Raw genomic sequence first — 24,346 nt, 5'->3', positions numbered from 1 at the left:
GAATATTAAATCAATACTTTACTGTTTTCATATAGGTTTATGTATAAATCACATTTCTGTTTGTGGTAGTCTGTGTTTTTTCCCATAGGAGAATTTTAGTTTTCTCAGAGTCTGCGAAGCAAAGAGCGAAATGTATCCTACCAGATGGGTAGGCCGCTGGTCAAAAACAGTAAGTCAGTTTTGATGGTGCCAATTCTGAGCCTGTGGGAATTGCCACCAATTAAGACTTCTGGATCATCGGTCAGGTCCCAGTATTATTTGAGAGGATTTCAGAAACGCCATGGAGGAAGAGGATCACGGAGTTGTTATTACCTGAGTCTTGTATTGCATGAGGGTCTCTGTTTTAGGGTTTATAAGCCTAATATACTCTCAGAAAGTCATTCATTTATTTGCTACTGAGTGAACAAAATCCTGATAAGGGCTCCCAGTTTTCCATTTTTACTGATTTTTACAGATAAATACAGATAGAAAACAAATTATTTTCCTGTCTGTATTTATTTTTAAATACAAAAAAATACTGGAAATACGCCTTCTTTGGATGATTTTCTCTACCGTCAATCATGAATGCCAAGTCTGTAGGGGTACAGATTGAGAGGTGAGGAGATGAAATAAAGACAATAGATTTCCTGATTCAGCTTAATTAAGCGCAGATCTACAGTTATTTATGCTATTTTACAATGCAAGTGTTTTTAGATAGTGCTATTGCACAGAATACTGCTGAAACCTTTTAGACATTCAAATGGGAGTATACATTTATCCGTTAATTGTGGAAAAAAAAACATTGCAACTTCATTTATACAGTAAATAAATACAAAAAAGAGGATAAATACAGAAAAAATAAATATGGAGAAATACGGACAGAAATGTCGAAAAAATAAATACCATAAAATCAGGAGCCGTACTCATAATGTGAATCAAAACACAGAGCAAAATCACAGTATAGAGCAAACACGGTAAGGAACAAAAATCATGACGTAGGGCAACAATACATTGAGGAGCAACAATTGTAATGGAGAGCAAAACACACTGGGCCTGATTACAACTTTGGAGGAGGTGTTAATCCATCCCAAATGTGACGGGTATACCACCAGCCGTATTATGAGTTCCATAGGATATAATGGACTCGTAATATGGCTGGTGGTAAATCCGTCACTTTACCGTCACTTTTGGGACGGATTAACACCTCCTCCAAAGTTGTAATCAGGCCCATTAAGAACAAATACAAAAACTGGCTCAAAAATACATTTAAGAGCACTAACACACGTTGAGCAGAGTCACAAGTGGGACATAAAATTCAACATTAATATAGCATGCTAATTTGTGGCGCTAAATAACATTGTGGCCTAAGGCACTCTTTTTTCCAAATTGCAGTTTTAAATTTCTATTTAACACACTTCCTGTTTGCCTCGACTGACAACATTTTCTCCTGCTGTGCCCACTACAAGCCCGGAGTCTGCTTCCCATAACCATAGTGTTCATCCCATAAGTATAAACATTCTAGGAGCTGATCTGAAGAGGTTTCTAGACAATTAAGTTGCACAAAAGACGTCGTTATCTCATTGTACTGGAATAACTGCGCTTTAATGCTCATAATAAAGTGTTGCTCAAAGTCTGGCACATAATTTAAATGTCACGCATAACAAAACTAAAATCTTCACTTCTCCACACCAAAACTACGGAATAATGTGTCTCTGAAAACCCATTTCAATCCAGGCTTCCAACATATCCTTCCTGAATTCGCTTGGTCAGTAATTTGGGGGGGGGGGGGGGGGGGAGGGCAGGGGGGGTGGGATCTTCGGTTTTGCCAACAATCTTGCTGGCGTATAATGTTAAAGTACATTATATGACAAGCTAGACGCACAAGAGGGGCTTAAGGGGCAGTGGAAAGGGACAGGAATGCAGATTGATAGGGGTAGTAAGTAAGAGAAATCACATTATCTTGTGAAATAACCAACATTTTTTAAGTCTTTCCAAACAGAAAGTGGGAGAGAGTGTGTGTGCGTTTTTATATGTGGGTGTAAACATTATTGGTCAAATCCGACAGACACTTCACCATTCCCGACTGGAAGCACTTGCACCCACCTATTTATCACATAAGACATTTATTACAGGGGGTGTACCACCGCAAACACCCCGCCCCCCCACCAAAGCTGCGCCCCTGCACATCCCACAAAATGTTTTACCTTGGACTGTCCATTAACAGTGTAGCCAATGTGTCACGGACCCCAGTGCAAGGAAAGAAATGGGTCCCCTGGCTGCAGTTTGAACCATTAAAAAAACCGCAATAATCAGGAGCCTCCGGGGTGCACTGCACCTGCTGCACCAATTGAAGCCACTCCCTTAAGGTCTATAAATCTTCTCTAGGATCCCAGTAACAGGTTATCTGCAAATGCTTCAGCAATATTCGAAATAGCAAAACAAGTGAACGGTTTATTCCTGTTTGGTCAAAGTAGTATTTCATCCTTCCAAGGTACAACTAGTGAGTGCTGGGGTGGTGGGGAGCATGTAACACCTGTAACTAACGCGTGTTACTACCGCGCCAAGAAACAGGAAAACATCACTACAGGATCACTAAGTGAAAACGATATATTTCTATGCGCAACACGAAAACACAGCAGTGTGCACATAACACCAGAAACTCCGAGATAAGGGAAAGGCTGACGCCCCTCTCAAACACAAGCAGCCTTCCGAAAGCTCTTATCAGGCCCACTGAGGGCAGTTAACGGACTTCTTAGAAGGTTTGGGGAAATTCACGGAAAACTGTTACAGATTGACAATCGTCTAGTTTTTTCATTGTGTAATATTTGCCTAATCCTCAAGGGGCAGGTATGCTACTGATATGGACGCCACACATATGGTAAGAACTAGGAGCCTTGAAGAGCAACTTGCCTTTCCACAACAGCATTTGTGTGTGTGACCCAGCAGACGCTCAGCAGAACAGAATAAAAACATTCAGGCACAATGACGGCCTGAGAAGGCAAGGCAGTTCGCACACATAAATCCAGTTTCTAAAGGCCGCATATCAATGGGCTGCAGTTTACCCTTGTGGAGGAGGCTTACTGTGGAAATTTGAACACCTGAGTTTTTAACCCAGTTTATTCACTTTTCCAAATCATTTATTCCTAGTCGAATCACAGTCTCCTTTGGCCTCATTTAGCTTAATTTCGAAAACAGACTAGATTTGCTTCTAAAAACCTCCACTAGATGTACAAATGGACAACTCAAATAGATTTGGCAATGGCTGCCCTTGAAGCAGGACTTTCAGATGTTATGCATATAGGCCGCTCCCATGAGAGCTTAGCGCGCCCACACAAAAGATCTCCTGAACAATACAAATGTATTCCACTCCCTTTGCACTAGTGGTTCAACTCTCTTTGATGGCTCAGTGCACTGGATGCCTGCGAGCTTTTGGCTCCTTGAACTTTGTTTTTTTTTGTCTCTTTAGGATCTCTGTGCCAAAGGATACCTAAAGGCAGCGCTTTGTATGCTCTGGGCTTATTAGAAAGACACCACAAAACCAATGGCCCGCAGCCTTGCTAAGAGCTAATAAAACGTAACACATCAGGAATGCCACAGCAACATAATGTATCAAAGAAAGAGATCATAACACCAGTGGTGGAAGCGCTGTGGCTTTGAACTTTTGTCCAAATCAATACTACACCTTTTCAATAAATGATGCTTTCTGTCCAATGATTCCAACTCGCAGACCGCTCAGTTTGTGAGCGAGGAGTGCAGCCTTAATGACCACCCGTGACATGTCGCTGCTGTTGGAACGGCCTAGTTGGTCATTTTAATGCTCATTTTTCACCCGATTTATATAACAGTTGTGTCTTTTCATGCTTTTATTCTCCCTAATCTCAAATGTCATGAAATTTAGACAGATTTCTTTATCAGCGTAGATCAATACAAAAAATTTGTGAAACCCATGAAAATTCAAGAAACTATGGAAAAACACACAAAACACTATTAAGTAAGTCCACATACAGCAGCCTCTCCTCCAACAGAATTAAAACTCCAGTGCGTCGTTGAAGGTATTTGAATGGTATAGGATGTGTTCTAGTGGATTCCTTTGCTGACTGACATGCTGAGAGACCCATGTTCTAAATATTGACTTCCTCATTTGACCAAACCTGAGAAGATTATTTTATCTATATGTACACCAAATTATTATTTTTTCTTAATTGTTTCTTTATCAGCAGGGGTACCTACCTCCACTCCTCTGACCAGGTGTTTCTCTCTCCTCCCACCTGTTCATGCTGATCATTCACACACCGTGACAAATGATCATTCGGTTTCTCACCTTGCCTATTGAGGCTACTACCTCTTTCAGTTTCCTCTCCTTATATTTAGTATCTTCTTCCAGCATTGCAACTGTCTCCATTTCTTCTGCAAGCAGCCCTGCTTCTTTCCTCATTTGTTAGGATTTTTCAGGGTGCCCCTGGGGTATCATCACTGCCCCATGTTGCTGGTGACATTCCACCCCCTTCTTTCCTTGTTTATTCTGCAAGCATCTCTCAGTTTTACATGTCCCTCGGGTGCTCTTCACGGTGTGTCGCTTCTTGTGTCAGTTTCTCACTGTGCCCCGACTTTCCATCCATAGGTCACTACTGCTCAAGAGAAATGGAGGACAGACTATGCTGATCTGCTCTCTTTAGTTCATTATTTTTGGGGCAGTGGTGGGGCAATAATCTGTTTTTGCAGCCTACCCCCCTTGCCCTTGTGAATTTCGATTTGACATACATACTATGTCCTGGACAGCTGTAGATGACACTTGACATCAATATTTTTTGCAGTCCAATAAGGGCTGGGTCGGTTATAGGCCAGCTTGTGAATGTCCTCATTTTATCTAGAATTTAAATTTACCATTTAGTTTCCTACAGTGTGCTTGCAGTTTTGACATGTATAGGCACGGAAGAACAAGGAGACAGCTTACCCAGGATTACACATTTGTGGCTGTAAAAGTGGATTTAGAAATCAAAGCAGATTGCTCTACCATCTATTGTCTTGCCACAAGATCAACATTTCCTATTAACCTCTCTGCGTAACGATGCACCAGCATCACTTCCTGTTGCAACTTCAAGCACAAGACACATTTAAAGGAAGTTCCTTCCTGCGGTGTTAACAGTGTGTGAGTACTTCGTGGGTATTTGGGGAACAGTTTAGGGTGCCACTTTCCGAAGGCAGGGTGCTGTATCTAAACTATGAACAATCACTCTATAGGAGTCCTCTGGCCGCCTCCCTCCTACATCTCCCCTGTTGACATTTTGCCAAACCCTAAGGAAACTACATATTTCACAAGTTTTTATTCACAGCCGTCAGTAAAGTTAAGATTTTTAAGCAATGCATAAGGAAAATTTAGTGTAAAAATCATTATTTAGCCTCATTTTCAAAATGGATCGACTAATTTCTTCCAACCTCTCCAAATTCACTTGTTATGCTCACTACCGCAGTACACAGCTGGAGTAATATTAAAACATTTACCAGATCTACAGATGTTTTTTTTATTTCAGTCTTACTCTGGGAGCCAGATGAAACTTGGCCTGATGTTATGTTTTGGGCATTTGTATCATGCTTTACTACTATTTGTATGGCTCCTTTAGTTTTCGGGAGCTGTAAAGGCACTGGAGTACTGTTGACCCGAGTCAACGTGGGCTGAGTTTCATTGTGTTTAGAGATGAGTCATATTGAATAATCACGACTAAATTCATTTTTGGGTCTGTGAGGCGCAATACATTGAAGGATACCTCTGGTAAAGGACACTGCCAGCTGGACATGGTATTTTACTCGGCAACTCACTTATGCCTTCAGTTCTTTATAAGAGTCCACATAAGGTTCCCCTCCCATGCAGTTGGAGGGAACTTTTAGATAGCTATCATCAATAATTTAAAACAATGCTAAACAAAACGAGTCATAGTGTATGATTTATTTATTATACTAATAACCCCAAAAACTAAACCTTCAACCATCAACTATATTGAAAATTCTAAACAGGAGAGAAACTTGGAAGTGCTGAGAAGGAAAAATACCCGAAGTAACTCAATTTGGACAAATTGTGCTGTGAAGGAAGCCTTTGTTTCTTGCAAATACAAATGGAAAAACTACATGATACATATTTGTACATTTTTTAATGATTTTATGTTAATATACAGTAACAGTGTGCAACAAATGTCATCACTCAGCCTTTCCTTCATCTTATGTCAAACACTATGCCGCTGATCATACGAGGAGCAGTTGACAGGGGCAAGGGCGATCAGGGTGATTTGTCTGCCTTGAGCCCAGAGCTGGAATCCACAATATGGAGGCCAGCTCTGCAAATTAGTTCCGGTTCTTGACCAGGGTCTGTAGCCAACTGTCGATCACGTTACATATAAGCTCTGAATGGAAATCAGTTAGTCTCTAATTTATCCATCCGGTCTCATATTAATGCAGTTAGCCTCTTAAGTGCGTAACTAGATCAATCAATCAGTATTAGTACAGCGCAGCTCTATCACACCTGAGGATAAACGGGCGCTGAGACAACACCTTACCCCATCATACAGACAGGGATGGCATGGTATATTGTTTCCGAAATTGTGCAAGAGCCATTCAGGCCGACACCAGAAGGTAAGTGATAAGATTACCCCTTGGAGTAGTTAGTGAGTATACGCTGGTCTCCCTGGGGTCACCTAGCAATAGTGTTAAAGATTGTAAAGGGAGCGTGATCTCTAATATTACCCTGATATGAGAGATAATGGTGGACCAATATGTTTGAACATGGGTGCAGGACACCCACATGTGAAAAAAGGTGCCCCTCTCGCTTCAATTTTTTCTAACATGTCTCAGGGCTGCCAAATATTGCGTGGAGCTGTGCAACGGTGCGGTACCACCTAGTGAGGAGCTTGTATGCATTCTCTTTATGTGTTGTGTAAATAGAAGATACAACACACTCTTTCAAATTGTATTCCATGTGTCAGATGGTATTTCGCTGCCTAAGTCGCTCTCCCAACCACGGAAGTAGTTATGATTATGGCTGGGGACAATGTCTGATATTATTAATTGCAGCCATGTGACACCTCTGCAAACACCCTGTTGTCGAACAGCGTCTCCAGTGGTGTTTTCATGGTCGAGCCTGCAATAAACATGCATAACGCTTGTGAGACGCAGTTGTACTTAAAAAAGGGACTTGGAGCCCTCCCTGTTGCTCATCATTTGTTGGATCTTTACAGCCTTGTAATTGCACACAAGTGGCATATCATCATTTCTGTTCCTGCCTTTGATGCAGGGACCAAGCACAGATTGATTCAAGTTAATCAGTGTCGCCCACTGCTCCCAAGTTGATTGAGGTACTATTTGGTTCTTTATAACTTCTAGTGCTCTGCAAACAGAAGGCGTGCGACTGGCAAAAACGTGCTCAGTAGGACAAAAAAAAAAAAATGCAAAGTTGTATTTTTTTACAGTTAACTTTTAGATTTCTTGCCAAGTCCTCTTTTCTCACTTTGCAATCAGGAAACGTGCAATATTCAAGCTCTTTTGCCTTGCACACAGATCCCCATCAGGCAAGGGCCCCGTATATCTCCAAAACAAACTTCTCCCCTATCTTCCGACCAGAAATCTGAGATCCAAAGATTAGCTCTTACTCCGACCCTGCCATATTACCACAGCTAAACATGGCAGCCGATCCTTTTCCTATCTTGCTCCTCATCATTGGAATAAACTGCCCCTGCACATCCATGCATGTCCTGATTTTGTTAGTTTAAAAAAACTTCACAAAACTTGTTTTTTCTAACCTCAGCTTTTTTCCTTTATCTACTTGGATCTGTGCTTCAGCGCCATGAAACCGCTTCGGGAGTGAATCGCTGCGCTATATTATGTATCTGTAACATAACGAAAAATAGGTCAGACCAACAAGGATTGAGACACTATGCGACTTGAGAGATAAGGTCCACACAACCCACGTCCAATTTTAAAGAGCAATTAAGAAATGGTTGCTTTGCCTCCAAAAACCTATATGAACCACAGCACTATTGCCAACCAAGCACTTGCCCGGTTAGCAAAAGCATCTGGCTCTAAAAGCAGCATAAGTCATGAAGACCCAAAATGAGAACGATGAAATGTATGTATGTAAAAGCCCCATTCTATGTGGACCTACCAGATGGGGGTTTGTGTTTATAAAGCCCAATTCTCCTCTACAATATATGCAAGCCTAAGTGTAGAGCCACATTTACAGGGACAAAACCTGAGCACCCCCCAGGTCATCACACACTTCAGTTAACTCTTCTCTCACTGGTAACACAAAAATTATACACTAGCAAACAACCACTCTAGCCCTGCACAGCAACAAAGCAACAGCGATTACACAGGGCCTGAGAGCCACACAGGAAGTAGCAAAAACATACACCCAATCCAATATAATGTCAAAAATTCTTACACACACATCTCCAGGTAGATCATCATGGAACTCTGCTATGACAAAAACAGCTGATAAAAAAGATACCTAAAGAGCCAAACTGACACCAAGATGTCAGACCAGAATGATTGCTCTATTGATATTGAGAAATAAATATAGTCTATTTAGGAAGTGTTCTAGCTCAGTGATTCCCAACTGAGTGTATCCCGAAACTGTGGGCTGAGAAGCGTAAACAATTCCAAGCATATATTGTCCAGCTTTACATTATTTGTGGATAGCGAAGAAGCACTGATCTGGACTTTTACATCATAGCCCTACAACCCAGAGGCAGAGTGATGCATGAAGAACACTTGCACACCAAACTGATGCGTTAAAGTGCAAGTCGATAAAAGCGAGCAAAAAATACCATCATTTCAGTAGATTCTGCATAGCACCTAGAACAACTCATCAGTGCCAGACTGTTGTGAATGGTGATAACCCGGGCGACGAGATGTGGTCCAGCAACTAAGGTGCAGACTTTGCAAACAGAAGACCGGTCTTAGAATCCCGGCTTCCATTTCCATTCTTAAGAACAATTTATGATAATTGACAGATCTCTATCTTCTTCGGTCATGGCTCCTTTGCCTGTCAAAAACAGTAGTGCCATTCCTTATGTAGATGTGTCATTTACAGAAAAAGGATTTCATATTTACGCACATGTACGGAGAGCTACGGAAAGCATGTATGTAGGAGTCAGGTGTGAGATTACATTAATAAACATGTCCTACAAACAGAATCCGTCCTACAAAAGTAGATTAGCACAGCAACGGCTATGCTGGCCTTCTGTGCACAGTTCCTCTTTCATTGCTGATCTAGTTTCTCATTAAGATGGGAGCCAATAATTGAAAGCGGTTTTTCCCCACTGGCAAGATGTTCATTTATCGTGGCTTCCCCTCGATTAGGTGATAAACCGACCCAGTTATTCAAAATCACACCAACACATTCTGAAATACCCTCTAGCAGAAACCAGATCGTGTCCCCATTTGTCATGCCTCATTTGTAGCAACATTTCTGCATAAATTACTAAATGTTCTTAATCTGACCCTAATTCGGTTAATCATAATTTAAAGTAGTCTAAAGTAACAGCACTGGAGCAGTTACTGGTACTGCAATGGGGACGTAGGTCGTCGATAAACCAATTCATTATGCCCATGGCGTAAACGCTACATGGAGCTGGTAGGGTGGATTAGTGACTTGAATGTTGAACTGCTACATGTGGTGATCTGCACATCACTAGCTCAAACCTTTGCCTGGCAGACTCAGTCTTCCATCGTTTGGACACAGGTAAATGAAGTAAAACCCGTAATTTACAGAGCATTTAAATGGCAGAAGTGAAGTGTGTAAATGAACTCTTACTCATCCTAAAACACAGTCATGACCACCAGCGGGTTGCCAAGTGCCCCATGTCATGTGTGATACCTACAACCAACGAAGGCTTTTTAGCCAGCAACTTCTAGGTCTGTATATATATATATATAGAGCTTTATGATGACTGGCCATAATGACAGTATACTTGATTTATCAGACATGCTATATGCAGATACCATAGGAATAGGTATTTTTCTGAGACAATAAATAACCAATTATATGTTTTCCCGTTCCAAATGGGTGATAATACGCAGATTTGGGTTAACACCAAATTCTGCATATCCAGGAGTTTACCAAGCACTTTTACCCCGTTATATTTCAGCAGCTTCTACCTGCTAAAATGGAGCTCTAGAGATCGGACTTTATCACACCTTTTAATTACTGGATGTGGTAAACTCCAACAAACTTATGATTGTGACCCCTTGCCAAAAAGATATTTCCACAGTGGCTACAACTTACTAGGGCACTTGCAATGAGGGACATATTGAGAAACATGAGGTCATGAGTCCAAGGATGCTTAGAGCCACTGGAAGTCCCATAGGCTATCAAAGACAAGGTCGAGGATGACACCAGCACATGGGTCCTTTTCAAAACAAGTAGGACAGCTATTTCTGGTTTTGTAGAGCACAGTAATAACTTGAGGGAAAAGTGAACTGTTGCATAGTGAGTTTAGGATTGCAAAGTCTGTTGAGCTCACAAACTATTGTTAATAAAACAAAGTAAGGCAGCCTCTCCTACCCTCCCGAACGCTCTCCTAGCTATGTGATCTTCTCATTCTCCCCAATTATCCTGGACATCTTTATCCCCACTACCACCACCCCAGATGTCCACGCACACACTAAAAACCTGCCACATCAGACTGATCATTACCCGCTATCATGATTCAGACCATCAAGCTCTAAACAGATCTCCACTGTCGCCCCCCCCCTCCCCCCCCCCCCAAGATTTCTCAAGCGAGTGAAATTTAGGTAGGAAAAGTAGAATTCGCTCTAGGTATGTGAAAGATGGGTTCAGGACGATCAAGAGTTTTCCACAGGTTCCTTTGAAAGCTTGTAGGGTATACGGTTTGCAGCTGTCACGTTCCAATCATGAACCTAGTTCTGGAGAAAGCCATTTGTATTTATCACAGTCCGCCAACAGCAATGAGAAGGGGTGATGAATTTTAACAACCCAGATAAAGGACCACAGGCGAGCTGCACTTTACAAATTAGGAATGAGATGACAAATTAGCCTTGTAAACCACATCAAGAGGCAGCCACACTGGGGATCTTGTACTAAAAGTAAGGTGAAAAAAAAGTGTGATGGGATCAATAGTGGAGGAAATGCCGTACTTTTCTAATGAGCCATTAGGCCGTTCATGAAAATGCATGAAGACATAAAGATTCTTGTGTTACGAAGAGAATTCTGATCAGCTCTACGTCCAATCGCAGTTTCTTTCTTTTCTCCCTCCCCATGCCTCTATCCTCAGCCAGGAAAAGACATATTGCAGCCTTGCTGCCCCCGCTATAGAGTTGAAGCAAATTTTATTTGTAACATAACAAATCATTCCAGCAGAAACGCGTGAAGCACCCCTTACAAAAGAAGATCACCACATTTAAAGGACACAACCAATGGATGTTCAGGAAAGGGTTATACTTCTACAATTAGTTTTGTCTCAATGCTGTGTTCACCTTAACACAGTCTGCTGAAGTGAATACATACTTACTCAAAAGCAAAAGTTCTCCATATTGAATAGTGTATTTTAAGGATTAGGCGTGCACAATAGTCTGCTCTTTTCTGTCAGACTTCATAACATTTAAAAAAAACTATTTTTAATTTTAAAAAAATTATCGTAGAAAATCTGACTTTCTCCACCTCGAATGCTGAAGTCAAAATAAAAAGACCAAGCATTGATAAACCAATAGGTCTCGCCTATTGGCTCTGCCAATATGTTTTAGCCATGTAATACACCAATGTGGCTGCTGTTCGGCATGGATAAATGTTAGTGGGGTAAAGGAGAGTGGCATAGAGTGGCATAAAGGGGAGTAGAGTATTATGAAATGGTGTGGAGTGATGTACAGGGGTGTAGAGCAGAATTGAGTAGCGTGGATGGGAGGTTCGTGGAGTGGTGTAAAGTGTTGTGGAGGGAGTAGAGTGTCAGAGAGGAAGGGTGTAGAACGTAGTAGATTTAAATGGCAGAGTGTTGTAGACTGGAGCTGCATATAATGTTGTGGTGTGGTGTGCAGCAGAGTGGAGTGGCTTAAGAGGTGTTGCGTACAGTGCAGTGTTATATAGCAGAGTGGTACAGAGCGGAGCAGATTGTCAGATTAGAGTAGTACAAGTAAGTGGAAAGGAACAGAGTATTATAGAGTCAAGTGGCACGAATAGTGGAGTGGCGTGGAGCAGAGTGAAGTAATGTGTCATTGAATATAGTGGAGTAAAGTGGCATAGAGAGAGTTGTGTGGAGCGTCGTACAGTGGAGTGGTGTTGTAGAGTGGGGTGGCAGTAAGTGGAGTAGAGTGTCATAGAATGTAGTGGAAGTTAATGGAGTAGAGTAACACAGAGTGGAGTATTATAAAGTGTAGTGTCGTAGAGTGACCTAGAGTGAAGTGGCATAAAGTACAGTGGTGCCAAGTAGGTTGTTGTACAGTGCAGATGTGTAGAGTGTATTGGTTTTGAGTAAAGTGGTGTTGAGTGCATTGGCATAGAGTGCAGCGTCAGAGTAGAGTGGCGTAGAGTGCAGTGGCATAGAGTAGCGTGGCACAGAGTAGACTGCAGTGGCTTAGAGTACAATGACCTAAAGTAGATTGTTTCAGATAAGAGTGAAGTGGCAGAGAGTGGAGCGGCGCAGGGTAGAGTGGAGTGGTGCAGGATAGAGTGCAGAGGTGTAGATTGCAGTGGCGTAGAGTAGTATATGGTGTAGAGTGCAGAGGCTTGAAGTGCAGGGGGTGGTGCAGAATAGGCTATAGTGGCATGGAGTGATGCTGAGGGCAGTGGTGTAGAGTGCATTGGTGTAAAGTGCTGTAGAGAGATATAGAGTTGAGTAGTTCAGAGCAGAGTGCAATGGCATAGATTGCATTGGCATAAAATGAAGTAATGCAGATCGTAGTGGTGCAAGGTAGAATGGAGTGCTGCAGGGCAGAGTGGTCTAGAGCAGAGTGGTGTAGAATGCAGTGGCATGGAGTGCAGTAGATCAGAATAGAGTGGTGTGGAGTGATGCAGAGTGTAGTGGTATAGAGTGCAGTAGAGTGGCATGACAGCTGCAGTGGCATAGAGTGCAGTGGCATATAGTGCACTGGCATAGAGTGTACTAGTATATGGTGCATTGGCATAGTGTGGTGCAGAGTAGTGTGATGCAGAGAACAGTGGCGTAGAGCACAGTGGTGCAGAGTAGAATAGTGTGGCCTAGCGTGCAGTGGCATAGCGTGCAGTGGTGCAGACTAGAGCACCATTGGGTTCAGTGGCAGAGAATGCAGTCTTGCAGAGTAATGTCAGAGTGCAGTGGCATAGAGTACAGTGGTGTAGAGTAGAGGGGCGCAGAGTAGAGTAGTGCAGAGAGCAGTGTTGTAGAGTACAGTGGTGCAGAGTAGACTAGAGTGGGGTGGGGTAGAGTGCAGTGATGTAGAGCACAATAGTGTAGAGTGGCATTGCATGCAGTGGCATAGAGTGCAGTGGCACAGAGTGCATTGGTTTTGGTTAAAGTGGTGTTGACTGCATTTGCATAGACTACAGTGATTTAGGATAGAGTGGGGTAGAGCAGAGTGGTGTAGAGTGGTGTTGAGAGGCACAGCGTAGAGTGCAATGGTATAGGATGCAGTGGAGTGGTGCAGAGTGGAGTAGTGGTGTACAGTGCAGTGGCATAGAGCATATTGTTTTAGAGTAGAGTGAAGTAGCATAGGACGGAGAGGTGCAGAGTAGAGCAGATTCATGCAGGATAGAGTGCAGGGCATACAGTAGTGGGGTACAGAGCAGTGTCAGTAGAGTGGTGCAGAGTACAGTGGTGTTGACCGCAGTGGTGTAGAGTGGAGTGACAGCGAGGAGCCTAAAGTGCAGTAGCGTACAGTAGATTGTTTCAGAGTAGAGTGAAGTGGCGTGGAGTGGGGTAGGGTAGCGCAGATTGGTCGGTGTAGAGTGCAGTGCCATATAGTAGTGCAGAGTGCATTGGCTTAGAGTACAATGTCACAGAGTACAGTGTTGCAGAGTAGAGCTACATAGAGCAGGGTAGAGTGGAGTGGTACAGAGTAGAGTAGAGTGGCAAAGAGTGCAGTACTGCATTATAGAGTGCAACAGAGTGCACTGGTATAGAGTAGAGTGGTGTAGAGTAGAAAAGTGTAGAGTAAAGTGGCACAGACTGCAGTGGCGAACTGTAGATTAGAGTGGCATAGAATGTAGTGGCACAGAGTGAAGTGACAGGGTGCACTGGAGTAGGGTGAAGTAGAAAGGCATAGAGTGGTGCAGAGTGCAGTGTTGCAGAGTGTTGTAGAGTGCAGTGATGTAGAGTGGCATAGAGTGCATTGGTATACAGTGCAGTGGCATAGAGTGGTACAGAGTAAAGTTACAGAGTGCAGTGATATAGAGCAGAGCGGCAGAGTGCAGTGGCGTAAAGTAGATTGTTGTAGAGTATAGTGGCATACAGTGCAGTGGTGCAGAGTAGATTGCCATAGGGTGAAGTGACCTAGTGTATTGGTTTTGAGTAAAGTGGTGTAGGGCACAGTGCCATAGAGTGCAGTGGCGTAGAGTGCAGCAGCGCAAAATAGAGTGGCGTGGAGTGGTGCAGGGTAGGTTGCAGTGGAACAGAGTTCAGTTGTGTAGAATAGATGGTTTCAGTTTAGAGTGCAGTAGCATAGAGTGCAGTGGTGCAGAGTATTTTAGAGTGACTTAGAGTGGAGTGACAAAGTGCAGTGACAGAGTGATGCAAAGTACAGTCGCTTAGAGTATAGTAGCATACAGTGCGTTGGCAAAGAGTGCAATAGAGTGGCATAGAGTGGTGCAGAGCACAGTGCAGTGGCACAGAGTGCATTTTTGCAGAGATGAGTAGTGTAGAGGTCAGCGGCGGAGAGTGCAGTGTTGCAGAGTTGAGTGTTCTAGAGTGAAGGGGTGTAGAATGGAGTGGTGCAGGGTAGGCTTCAGAGTGCAATAGTGTAGAGTGCTTTGGCGTAAAGTGGCATAGAGAAGAGTGGTGCACAGTAGAGAGCAGTGGCATAGAGTGCAGTGGCACAGAGTAGACTGTCAAGAGTGCAGTGGTGTATAGTAGAGTGTTGTGGAGTGCATTGGCAAGGAGTGTAGTGGCATAGAGTGGTGCAGAATGGAGTGGTTTAGACAGAACTGGCATAGAATACAGTGAAGCAGAGTAGACTAGAGTGGCGTATAGTGCAGTGACAGAGCACAATGGCATAGAGTGCAGTGGCGCATACCGCAGTGGAGTAAAGTATTGAAGAGTATAGTGGCATAGCGTGCAGTGGTTTTTGAGTAAAGTGGTGTGGAGGGCATTGCTGTAGAGTGCAGTGGTGCATAGCAGAGTGCAATGGCACAGAGTAGAGTGGAGTGGCACAGAGTAGCATGTCAATGAGTGCCGTGGCGCAGAGTAGATTGTTTCAGAGTAGAGTGGAGTATGGTAGAGTACAGTGCCATAGAGTAGAGTGGCCTAGAGTGCAGAGTAGATTAGTGTGGCATATATTAACTGATGTATAGTGCACTGGCCTAGAGTGCAGTGTTGCAAAGTAGAGTAGCAAAGAGTGAAGTGGTGCAGACTAGAGTGGTGTAAAGTGCAGTAGTGAAGAGTGCAATGTTGCATAGTAGAGTAGTTTGGGGTAGAGCGCATTGGCGTAGAGTGGTGAGAAGAGAGGCGTAGAGTGAAGAGGCGTAGAGTGAAAGGTGTGGAGTGGTGCAGAGTAGAGTGCAGTAATGCAGGGTAGAGAGAGGGAGTGGAGTGCAGAGTACAGGTAGAGTTGGGTAAAGTGAAGTATGCATGGTGTGGTAGTGTACTGTCATTGCAAACAACACATCTTCAATTAAATGACCATTACGTTTGTACAGATCTACAGTTTTACTGAGAAAAGTATACAGCACACAAACAATGTGTGGATATGTCATCACCTAGTGTATTGATTTGTTTTGATCATGTTAAAATATGGTTCCATCACACTTCAAAATTATCAAAATCTGTGATTCATTTTTGCTTTTCTAATTCTGATATACTCTGAAGTGTCTGAACAGTTGATTTACAAACATTTAAATCCTGTAGTGTGCTATTAAAAAATCTCATCATACAGCCTTCCTCAAGCACACCACCACTGGCCAGCTATGATTGGCACATAAATCCTCTCACTTTGAAGTCAGAGAAAAAAAGGTAAATATCAATCTCGCTGGGAGGCAGAGAATGACATTTGATCTTGGTCTTTGAATGCACAGCAAACATGACAAAGTAAGAACAAGATTTAAATGCCTGTTTTTAGAAATACAGTACTGGTTTAAGAATACAGGCAATGGAAAGACAAACTCAAGCTGGACAGCCTCCAACAAAATAGGGCCATCAAATAAAAAACAAGCAAATGTGAGTTACAAACCACAAAGCCAATGGTAAACAATGGACAGAATGCATTCCAGGGAAGTTTTCTGAATGTCCAAGATGTTGTTAGCAAACCAGACAGGTAGTCCTCGACCTAAAAACCAGGAACACAATCTCAGTTTGACCTTCCGAGTCAAAGCCCAAGGGAATTTTGATTAATCTTGTGGTTTCTTGGAGAGTTCAAGTCATGAGAAGAAAGATTCTTTCTAGAAGAAAGACTGCGCATATTATGTTGTGGCTTTAGAAAGCCATTCGGGCAAAACTGTTGAACTTGAAGGGGCAAATGTTTAGTTTACAGGTGAAAATCCACTTTTGGCATTCAGAATTTGTCGGGGTATTTCTGTGTTTAAGTCAAGCTGCTTCCTGAGCTGAGAATGGTCTAAGAATGTTGTAAACACCCTCAAAGATGTGTGAGTGTGCTTGTGGATATACAGAAGCTTTTTATGATGATTCATTCCCCCTGTAGACATCAATAGAAATGTACAGTGGTCAAGAGTAGGAGTAAACCGGCATTCACCCTGGGGAAGGGAAGGGGGAAACCTTCACAAACGTGCTTGGGGCTCCATGCAAATATGTTTTCCATGGGGGGAATATTTTTCATGTGGAGAAAACAATCAATACTAAAGGTTAACAATCAATTGTAATTTTGTAAAGTATTTATACGTGTCAAAATGCCTTGGCATATGTGTACATTGGAATTTCACAAACCAAATTCAGAACTTCTCCTGGGATCCAGCGGTTGTTGCAACCTACAAAGAGTTCTCCTGGAATCAGCTGAGGATCCCAAAAGAGCTTGAAATTGTACTCAAAAATAAACTGCACATCAAAGGGGAGTAAATTTCCAATTTTTGGGAGGATCAAACCATATAAGTGTTTCCTGAAGTGAAAACGAGAGAAGCTCGAGGGGCTCAGGCAAACATTTGAAAACCTCTCTGATCAAACAAGGCTTCCGCATAGGAAACAGTGTGAACACAGCGGACCCAATTAAGAACTTATTTATGTTATATTACTCCGCCTCCTAGACCGCTTTTGATTTCAGTAAACTCAGTCTTCTGAACAATGCCTACTGTGCATCCCAATTCTGGCACAGCACTCATGTCCCACATAGACACTGTGTCTCTGAGATTTTCACTCCATGTCACAGTGCCGGTATTTAGTTGTCTAAGGATCCCACACCCATCCACTATTGTGAAAACAGTTTCCTACATATTGTTCATTGCAAATAGATCAAAGGAGAGAAACAAATGTTTTCCTTTACTGCGTGGTAACAACTGGCACAGTAACTTTACAGATTTATTTCTGTATGATGCATATGGTACCGATATAGAACGTAAAACTGTACATGGCCCACCTCAAAGGCTACAAGTTTCACACTTCTTGTCTATTTGAGGTCACTTAAACTACTTGCTGAAAATGTCACTGTTATTCCCAGGTATCCATCTATACTTCCACATCTTCTGCTTGCTTATGATGTCATATTCCCCTCTTTCGTTCATGTGCCTTACTTATGATCAGGGCCACTGGAATTGTGCAGTTCTGCAGCTGCAGTGCATTCCACATACCTATGGAGGTGCCATATTTGCCACATAATGCAACATTGGTTGCTTAATTTGCAGATTTTACAAAACAAAATGTTACTAGTGCAAACGGATCAAAAGTTACTAAGGAAAGAGTGCCACGTCCACACAGTGGGATTTTTTGCAAGATAACACATTATTTTTCAGTTGACGATTGCTGTTTTTGAGTGTTAAACTGGTACTAAAGAGGTGCAACATGCCCAGATAACACCACTAGTAGTTAAAACGACAAAGTAGTGAAACAATACTGCGACATATTAAGCCGCAGTATGTTGATTAATTTGCCTTTTCTTGCACCATACCTTTGTCAACCATGCTGCATTGCTTGGTCCACCACTGCTGCATAATTCCAGTGGCCCCGTTTATGATGTCACAATGCCCCCAGTCCTGTTTCATCTGCATCACTGAAGATTTAATTTTGTTATGTCTGTTCATGGACAAAATTCTTCTGGGGTGTGTCCTGATTTTAGTCGCACCACATATAATCTCATTGTCTTTTTAGGTGTAGTTTAGCTGTCCACGTCATTATGTGCTGATACCTCAATTGACACAGGTTTGATTTAGGAAAAAGATTATGCATAATTGTGTAGACTCAGAGATGATAGAGATTAGTTGTTAATAATTCGTGGTAAAGCAAAAGTGCCTTATTCTTTTTAACAGCCCTACAGGTCACAGAAAAGAACAAAGAGAGCGGAATACAACTCGGGGTTTGGCAGGTGGCAGGATTTACAGGGGGCTCAGGACTAAATGATCTGTTGTTAAGGAGGAATGAATGTTTGCTGAGATCAACAACATTCAGACTACAGATTTACTCAAAGCCTGGCGTGTTTCGAACTTCAGGGACGAGACTTGCACATACCCTGATCTATAATGCTGAAAGCCTAATAAAAGTGTCAGGGCCGTGGGACCTAAATCTGCTTTTCTCCACTTGCTAAAACAGTGCTGCTTCTCAAACCATAAATAAACAGACCCATAAATCCCTGCAATGAAAGGAGCAGAAATATGGTATTGCTCTCACCAGAGGCCAAGGGAGCCATCTTATCTGGTGGCTCCAACGTGATGTATGGAGACTACAGCAAATGTGCCTTATTCTAGGGAACTTACTGGGATGGTTCATGTATGTTGGCTTAACATATGTCAGGTGGCTATTTTTGGGTGCACTGCTGCCAAAGGCCAATATGGGTGGTAGCCTGGTCTAGTCTGTCCTGCTCCGGTACCTGCCTGATTTGTCTCGATCAGACGCACCTCCTCATTAAGATTTGTACGGCCATGGATGAGATCATTTAATATAAAAAATCATTGGTTCGTGTACCACGCTGTCCCTTAGCAAACTGTTGATTTCTGGGAGTTGTAGTGAATTTCAGTAACATAGCAGAACTAAAGAGTACTATGTGGTAAAAGGAAGGTCTAAACCCATATTACAAGTTACTACTAAAAACAGATGAGCAGAAACGGGTTCTTTCGAGATCTGTACTATGAGAAAACGGGTATTTTCTATGCAGCGTTGTCACAGGCAAAATTACCATAGGTGATTTTGGGGACATATTCGCCAGACCAAAGACGGGGGGAAGAAAACCTTCAAAAAAGGTGCGGCAGTTGGAAATGGCATGCTCACGATGGTGTGGTAACCCAGATGTCCAATGTTATTATTCATTCCACTGAGGTCCACTTAAAATAACAAGGTCATTTCACGACCCAGATTAATTACCCTCGTGTGAATAGTAGTAGGAAATTACTGCTTTCGTATGTCTGTTGCACCTATAATGAAGCATTATAAATGGAATCATAGACCAAGACATAGACCCATACTGCCTACCTGTCAATGAGCCTGAAAATCTTTGTTTAGGGATATTGTCTTCACCTCAATTACAGTTAAAGAAGATACCAAAATGAAAAATGTACCTCAGTAGGGGAAGCCAACTTCCGTAAACTCTGAGTTCAACCTTTTAGTGCACAGGCACGCTGTGGTCGCATGCGCTGGCACATGAAAATTCAGGAGGCGTTTTAGTGCAGAACAAACAGAGCAAAGTCTTCTATATGTGTGAAACTGATCTGTATGACGCAGAACTTCGGGCTGTGGAGAGTTTATTTGCTCTCAAATTGCTATAGGTCCTATCTCGGGGTGAACCTATTGAACGAAATTCAGCTCTGCAGCCCCCCGGGATTCCTAGGGGAGATCAGAAACCGGAGGCCACGTTGGAGGAGAAATGAAAAGGCTTCCCTTTAATCCAAGGTGGACAACACATGAAAAGACTTCTCCTCAACCTACTGACCTCAGCAAAGCACAGATCTCTTTGAGGTGTTACTCAGGTCTGCGCCAGCTGTGTGTGTGAAACATCTTCTATAAGTGTTGGTCTACAAGACGCCATTTTGGAGTGTGAACAGCCCTGGAAGGAAATCCAAAGCATAAAACCTAAGTGCTGCGAGCATAGAACTGATAGAATTTGACCAAACAGTGTGTGTCATCAAGCGAGGGCGACCAGACATCCCATTTGCCATACGAGGCCAGGTTTTTTTCCCAATCTGTCCCTGGGAAGTTTCTGTAAATGTAGCACAAGTTCCAGTTTCCAAGGGGAATATATCAAAAACAGAAGGAAATAAGTCTCCATGTGCAGCTTTTCAAGAGAAACATTAAGACATAGACATACCTGAAGAAGAGAGACATTGGCAAGGCTGAGTCTGAAGAGGTAGTTCCTGAGAAAAAAAGACAAAAAAACAGGTTAAAGGTAGGACCAGTACATTTCGCACAGCCATGACAGAATATATTTTCCCACCACCTCCCTATTTTTGAGTGACAGTTGATGATCCAGTTCAATGGATTTTAAGCCCACTGCAGTGACAGAGGTGTCGCCCGCAAGTTACAGATTTGAAATCATGCAGGGCCATTCAGCCATTTATCTTTCCAATGCCCATAACATGAGTGCAACTGTGAAATAATACATTCTATTATTTAAGTATCAAGGAACACTCTACTTTAAAATCTACATTAAAAGAAATATCAAAACTATAATATCAGAGCTAAAATAAATGCCCTTAACATGATCATTTGCTCTGCAGTTGGTACTCTGGAGATGTCCCCACAGGTAGGCTGAGAAGATTATAGGAAAGGGTTCTGTTTGCAGAGGTCCACTCTTGTGAGACTCTGTACCTAACTGAAGATTAGGCCTCGTTCCTTTTTCTTAAATAATAAAATAGTTATTATAGTCACTTAAACCATACCGGAGTTTGAATTTCGATTCGTGCACTACATCACTGTAACAGTTCACCCCTGCTCCCAGTACTCAGCTACATCCCAAGCCATTATTAATTGTATCTTAGCATCTGACTTCCATGGGGTTGGCTTCAAACCACTTAGGTTTGTTAGATTTGTTTGAAAATGTGAAAAATACTTTTTGTATGAATTTTTTAAGAGCTATATTTTAAAAACTATGTTGCTGTATTCATGAAAGTTGCTGAATTTGGAACATCCTGAATAATTTATCAGTGTCTCTGCATACATTCAGCATGCTGTACCCCTATAGGGTAGGGCTTCCCGCTTTTGGAGCACGAGTCATTAAACAACCTTCAACACGACTTATTAAGATGGCTGTGTCATGCCTGTCACTCAGGACACAAGGCCAGACAGCCAGTACAGACTGGGAGTCTGTACTGAACAAAACGGAAGCAAGAGGAATTTGAAACAAACTCACTTCATGCTGGAGGTGCCTGAATCATGCCTTGCAATCAATGCGATTTATGAGACGGGCACTGGCATTATGAGATTCGGTGGCTCTTGTGTGAATAATAATATATTAACTTCAGGTACAAAATAACCCACCATCTGCTGCATAATTTGTAGATTTCAATAAAAAGTAATGTTTCTTGTTCGGATTGATCAAAAGTTACTTAAAAAGGGCCACATTTAGCAATGGCAGGCACTAGGTGAAGTCTAATTGGAAACCTTTCAATTGTTGATTGTTGTATCTCAGGAACAAATGTGGTCTTAATATGTGTTAAAATGACAAAATAATGAAGCAATCAAGGCCACCGAAAGTACTGCATTTTAATGCATATGCCTTTTCATTCTGCATAAATTGCTCCACCCTGCCACACATTTTGGTCCTCCATTGCCACACAATTCCAATGGGCTGGTCTATAGTCTAGCACTTTTCAAGGGAAAGGCAAGAGTATAAGGTAAGTCACTGTATCAAGTCTGCAGTTTAAATCTCAGGAGTAACCCCCACCCCCCACATAAAAAATATATCTCTTAAAAGGTGGCAGTGCAGAAACACAAAAAAACACTCCAGCACTTTGCTTGAGCCATGAATCCCCCTAATGAAAGCTGGCACCACGGGGCGCCAATGAGATGAGATAAGGTTGCATGCCAAACATTCTGTATTAGTAAAGTCCTAACACTCTTACCCTGCAGTTCCTGTGCACTCTTACCTTTCCTCTTGTCAAGAGGCTTGACAATGACCACTATTTGTGGAATGCCTTCTTAAAAATGAAAATGATGAACGCTGCTGTCTTATCATGTAAATGACGATCCTAGTCTCACCATGTCTCCACGGAGCCAAACACTATTCATCATCTCTGTTTCAACTGCACCCACCTAACTTTAGGGCTTTCAACCCAAATATTTACAGTGTGATATGCTCTGTGGTACTGAAGGGAGAGTTTCAAGTTCTGGATTCAGCAAATCACACAGGAGTCTTATTTGAAACTGTTGGGAGCTAGCTGTTGATGCCTAGCTTCCACAGTACTGATAGGTATAACTTAAAGGGCCAGGGCTAATCCACAATACCCACATTTTAGTGCATCTCATTTCTTTGAGGGCACAGCTCAACTCTGCTAGTGCAGTCAGGTCAGGAAAAGACTCAACACCCAGCTTCAGTATTGATTATTGGTTTATCTTTTGAGGATTGGAACAACACGTTCAAAGTCACCCTACTATTACCAACACTTCCGTTAGCAAAAAGGCAGACCTACTGGCATTGTCAATGCTATTTTAACCTGTCACTAGACTACACATGTCGTGCTTGGGTAACGTTTGCGATGCAATTCGATAGCTTGGATAGGGGTGGATTTTGGCATAACCAATGGCCATCTGAACACCCGGGCCCAAGAGGTTTTATGCTGGTGGGACACTAATAGAGCTACAAACAACACTAGGTATGAGCTGCTTCCAGAGTTAGCGAATGCATGGCTATGCCCCTTTTTATTCTTCCACATCATAATTTCGGAAAATGCGTCCACATTTAGACCAACACCTTTGGTCATGTGGTCCAGACAAACAAATCTTCTTGATAGAAGAAAACGATGCGCACGGCCGTTGGAAGCATACTCCCTATCCATGCTGACTACTAGTAAGAACAAGATGGAAGGGGATGGGCTAAGAATACTGATTTGCTGGAGAATATCAAACTAGCCAAATGTTTTACAATCGATTCAATGTGGAGGGCCTGCTGACCTAACATCTCTATGATAAGGACAAACAAACTTACTGACAGGTTTAATTGGTAAAGAGTGTATTGATGATGCATAAACATTACTCAGGGGTTTCCCATAAAAGCAAATCTCAATTCTAGATCCTTCATCTGGTAGGAAAGTAGGTTTCGACTTGAACGAAGAGATACATGGCCATCCTCATATAAATGTCCCTGCCATTCACAGTGCAAAGATTATGAAACAATATGATGTTGTCAGTCCATCCAGTATTTTTTGTCTTGCAAACCACACTAAACACAAACTTTGGTACAAGAAAACATGGCAAAACGTGTAAAATAATGCAGCCAAAAAACACTTAATTTCCGTCATTTCACTTTTACGCATACTACAGACAGCTGTATCTGTCTGCCTGACGTTATTTCATTTATTTAAAAAAACGTATAGGATGTGCATAACGAGAGTGAGCTTTGTGTCCGACCCATTCGGCCACTGGCTTTCATTTGTTTTTCATGTTATGCCATTGGTTGGATGGACTGCCCATTAAGGTCATGGCAATTTGAAGATTGATACATTGTTCCATTTGTGTTCCTATGAGGTTTTGATGACAAGGCATCAAGTACTTGTTTTGTAGGACTGCAGATGTAACAAGAGTTTAACTTTTAATTGATAACTAGTGTGTGTTTGTATTCTTTCATGTGTTTCTTGCTGGTAAATTACATTTTATTAGCTATTTACTGCATTTGGGTTTAGGAAGTGCCTGACGTTTGGATAAAAAATAGTGTGTCACAAAGACAGTGCTATTCATTAATCACTCTTGGGCCGTCATTTGTTTTCTTTGCTATTATGAAAACATATTGGATTTATAGTTTTTGGTTCAAAAAGTAAAGATGCACAAAGAAACAGGTTTTAATAAACATGGATACAATTCTGGCCCTTTGTCAAAAGTATCTACTGTGCAACAATTTGGTGTGTATGCCTTTTAAGCTCACCACTTACGAGGCA

At 42.2% G+C, this 24,346-nt stretch overlaps 1 protein-coding gene across 3 annotated transcripts in view; it reads right to left on the bottom strand.

Annotated features, from left to right (window-relative positions):
- SEMA5B (semaphorin 5B) overlaps nucleotides 1-24,346 on the bottom strand; it is a 715,815-nt gene that overhangs the window by 313,731 nt on the left and 377,738 nt on the right. For all 3 annotated transcript variants that reach the window (XM_069224666.1, XM_069224667.1, XM_069224668.1), the window contains one exon: nucleotides 20,566-20,611. In XM_069224666.1, coding sequence (XP_069080767.1) covers nucleotides 20,566-20,611 — 46 coding nt within the window. The remainder of the gene's footprint in view (nucleotides 1-20,565; nucleotides 20,612-24,346) is intronic.

Source organism: Pleurodeles waltl, chromosome 3_1 (assembly GCF_031143425.1).
Source record: "Pleurodeles waltl isolate 20211129_DDA chromosome 3_1, aPleWal1.hap1.20221129, whole genome shotgun sequence".
Lineage (NCBI taxonomy): Eukaryota > Metazoa > Chordata > Amphibia > Caudata > Salamandridae > Pleurodeles > Pleurodeles waltl.
The sequence above is the reverse complement of the archived record's forward strand: the minus strand, read 5'-3'. Positions and strand labels throughout refer to the sequence as shown.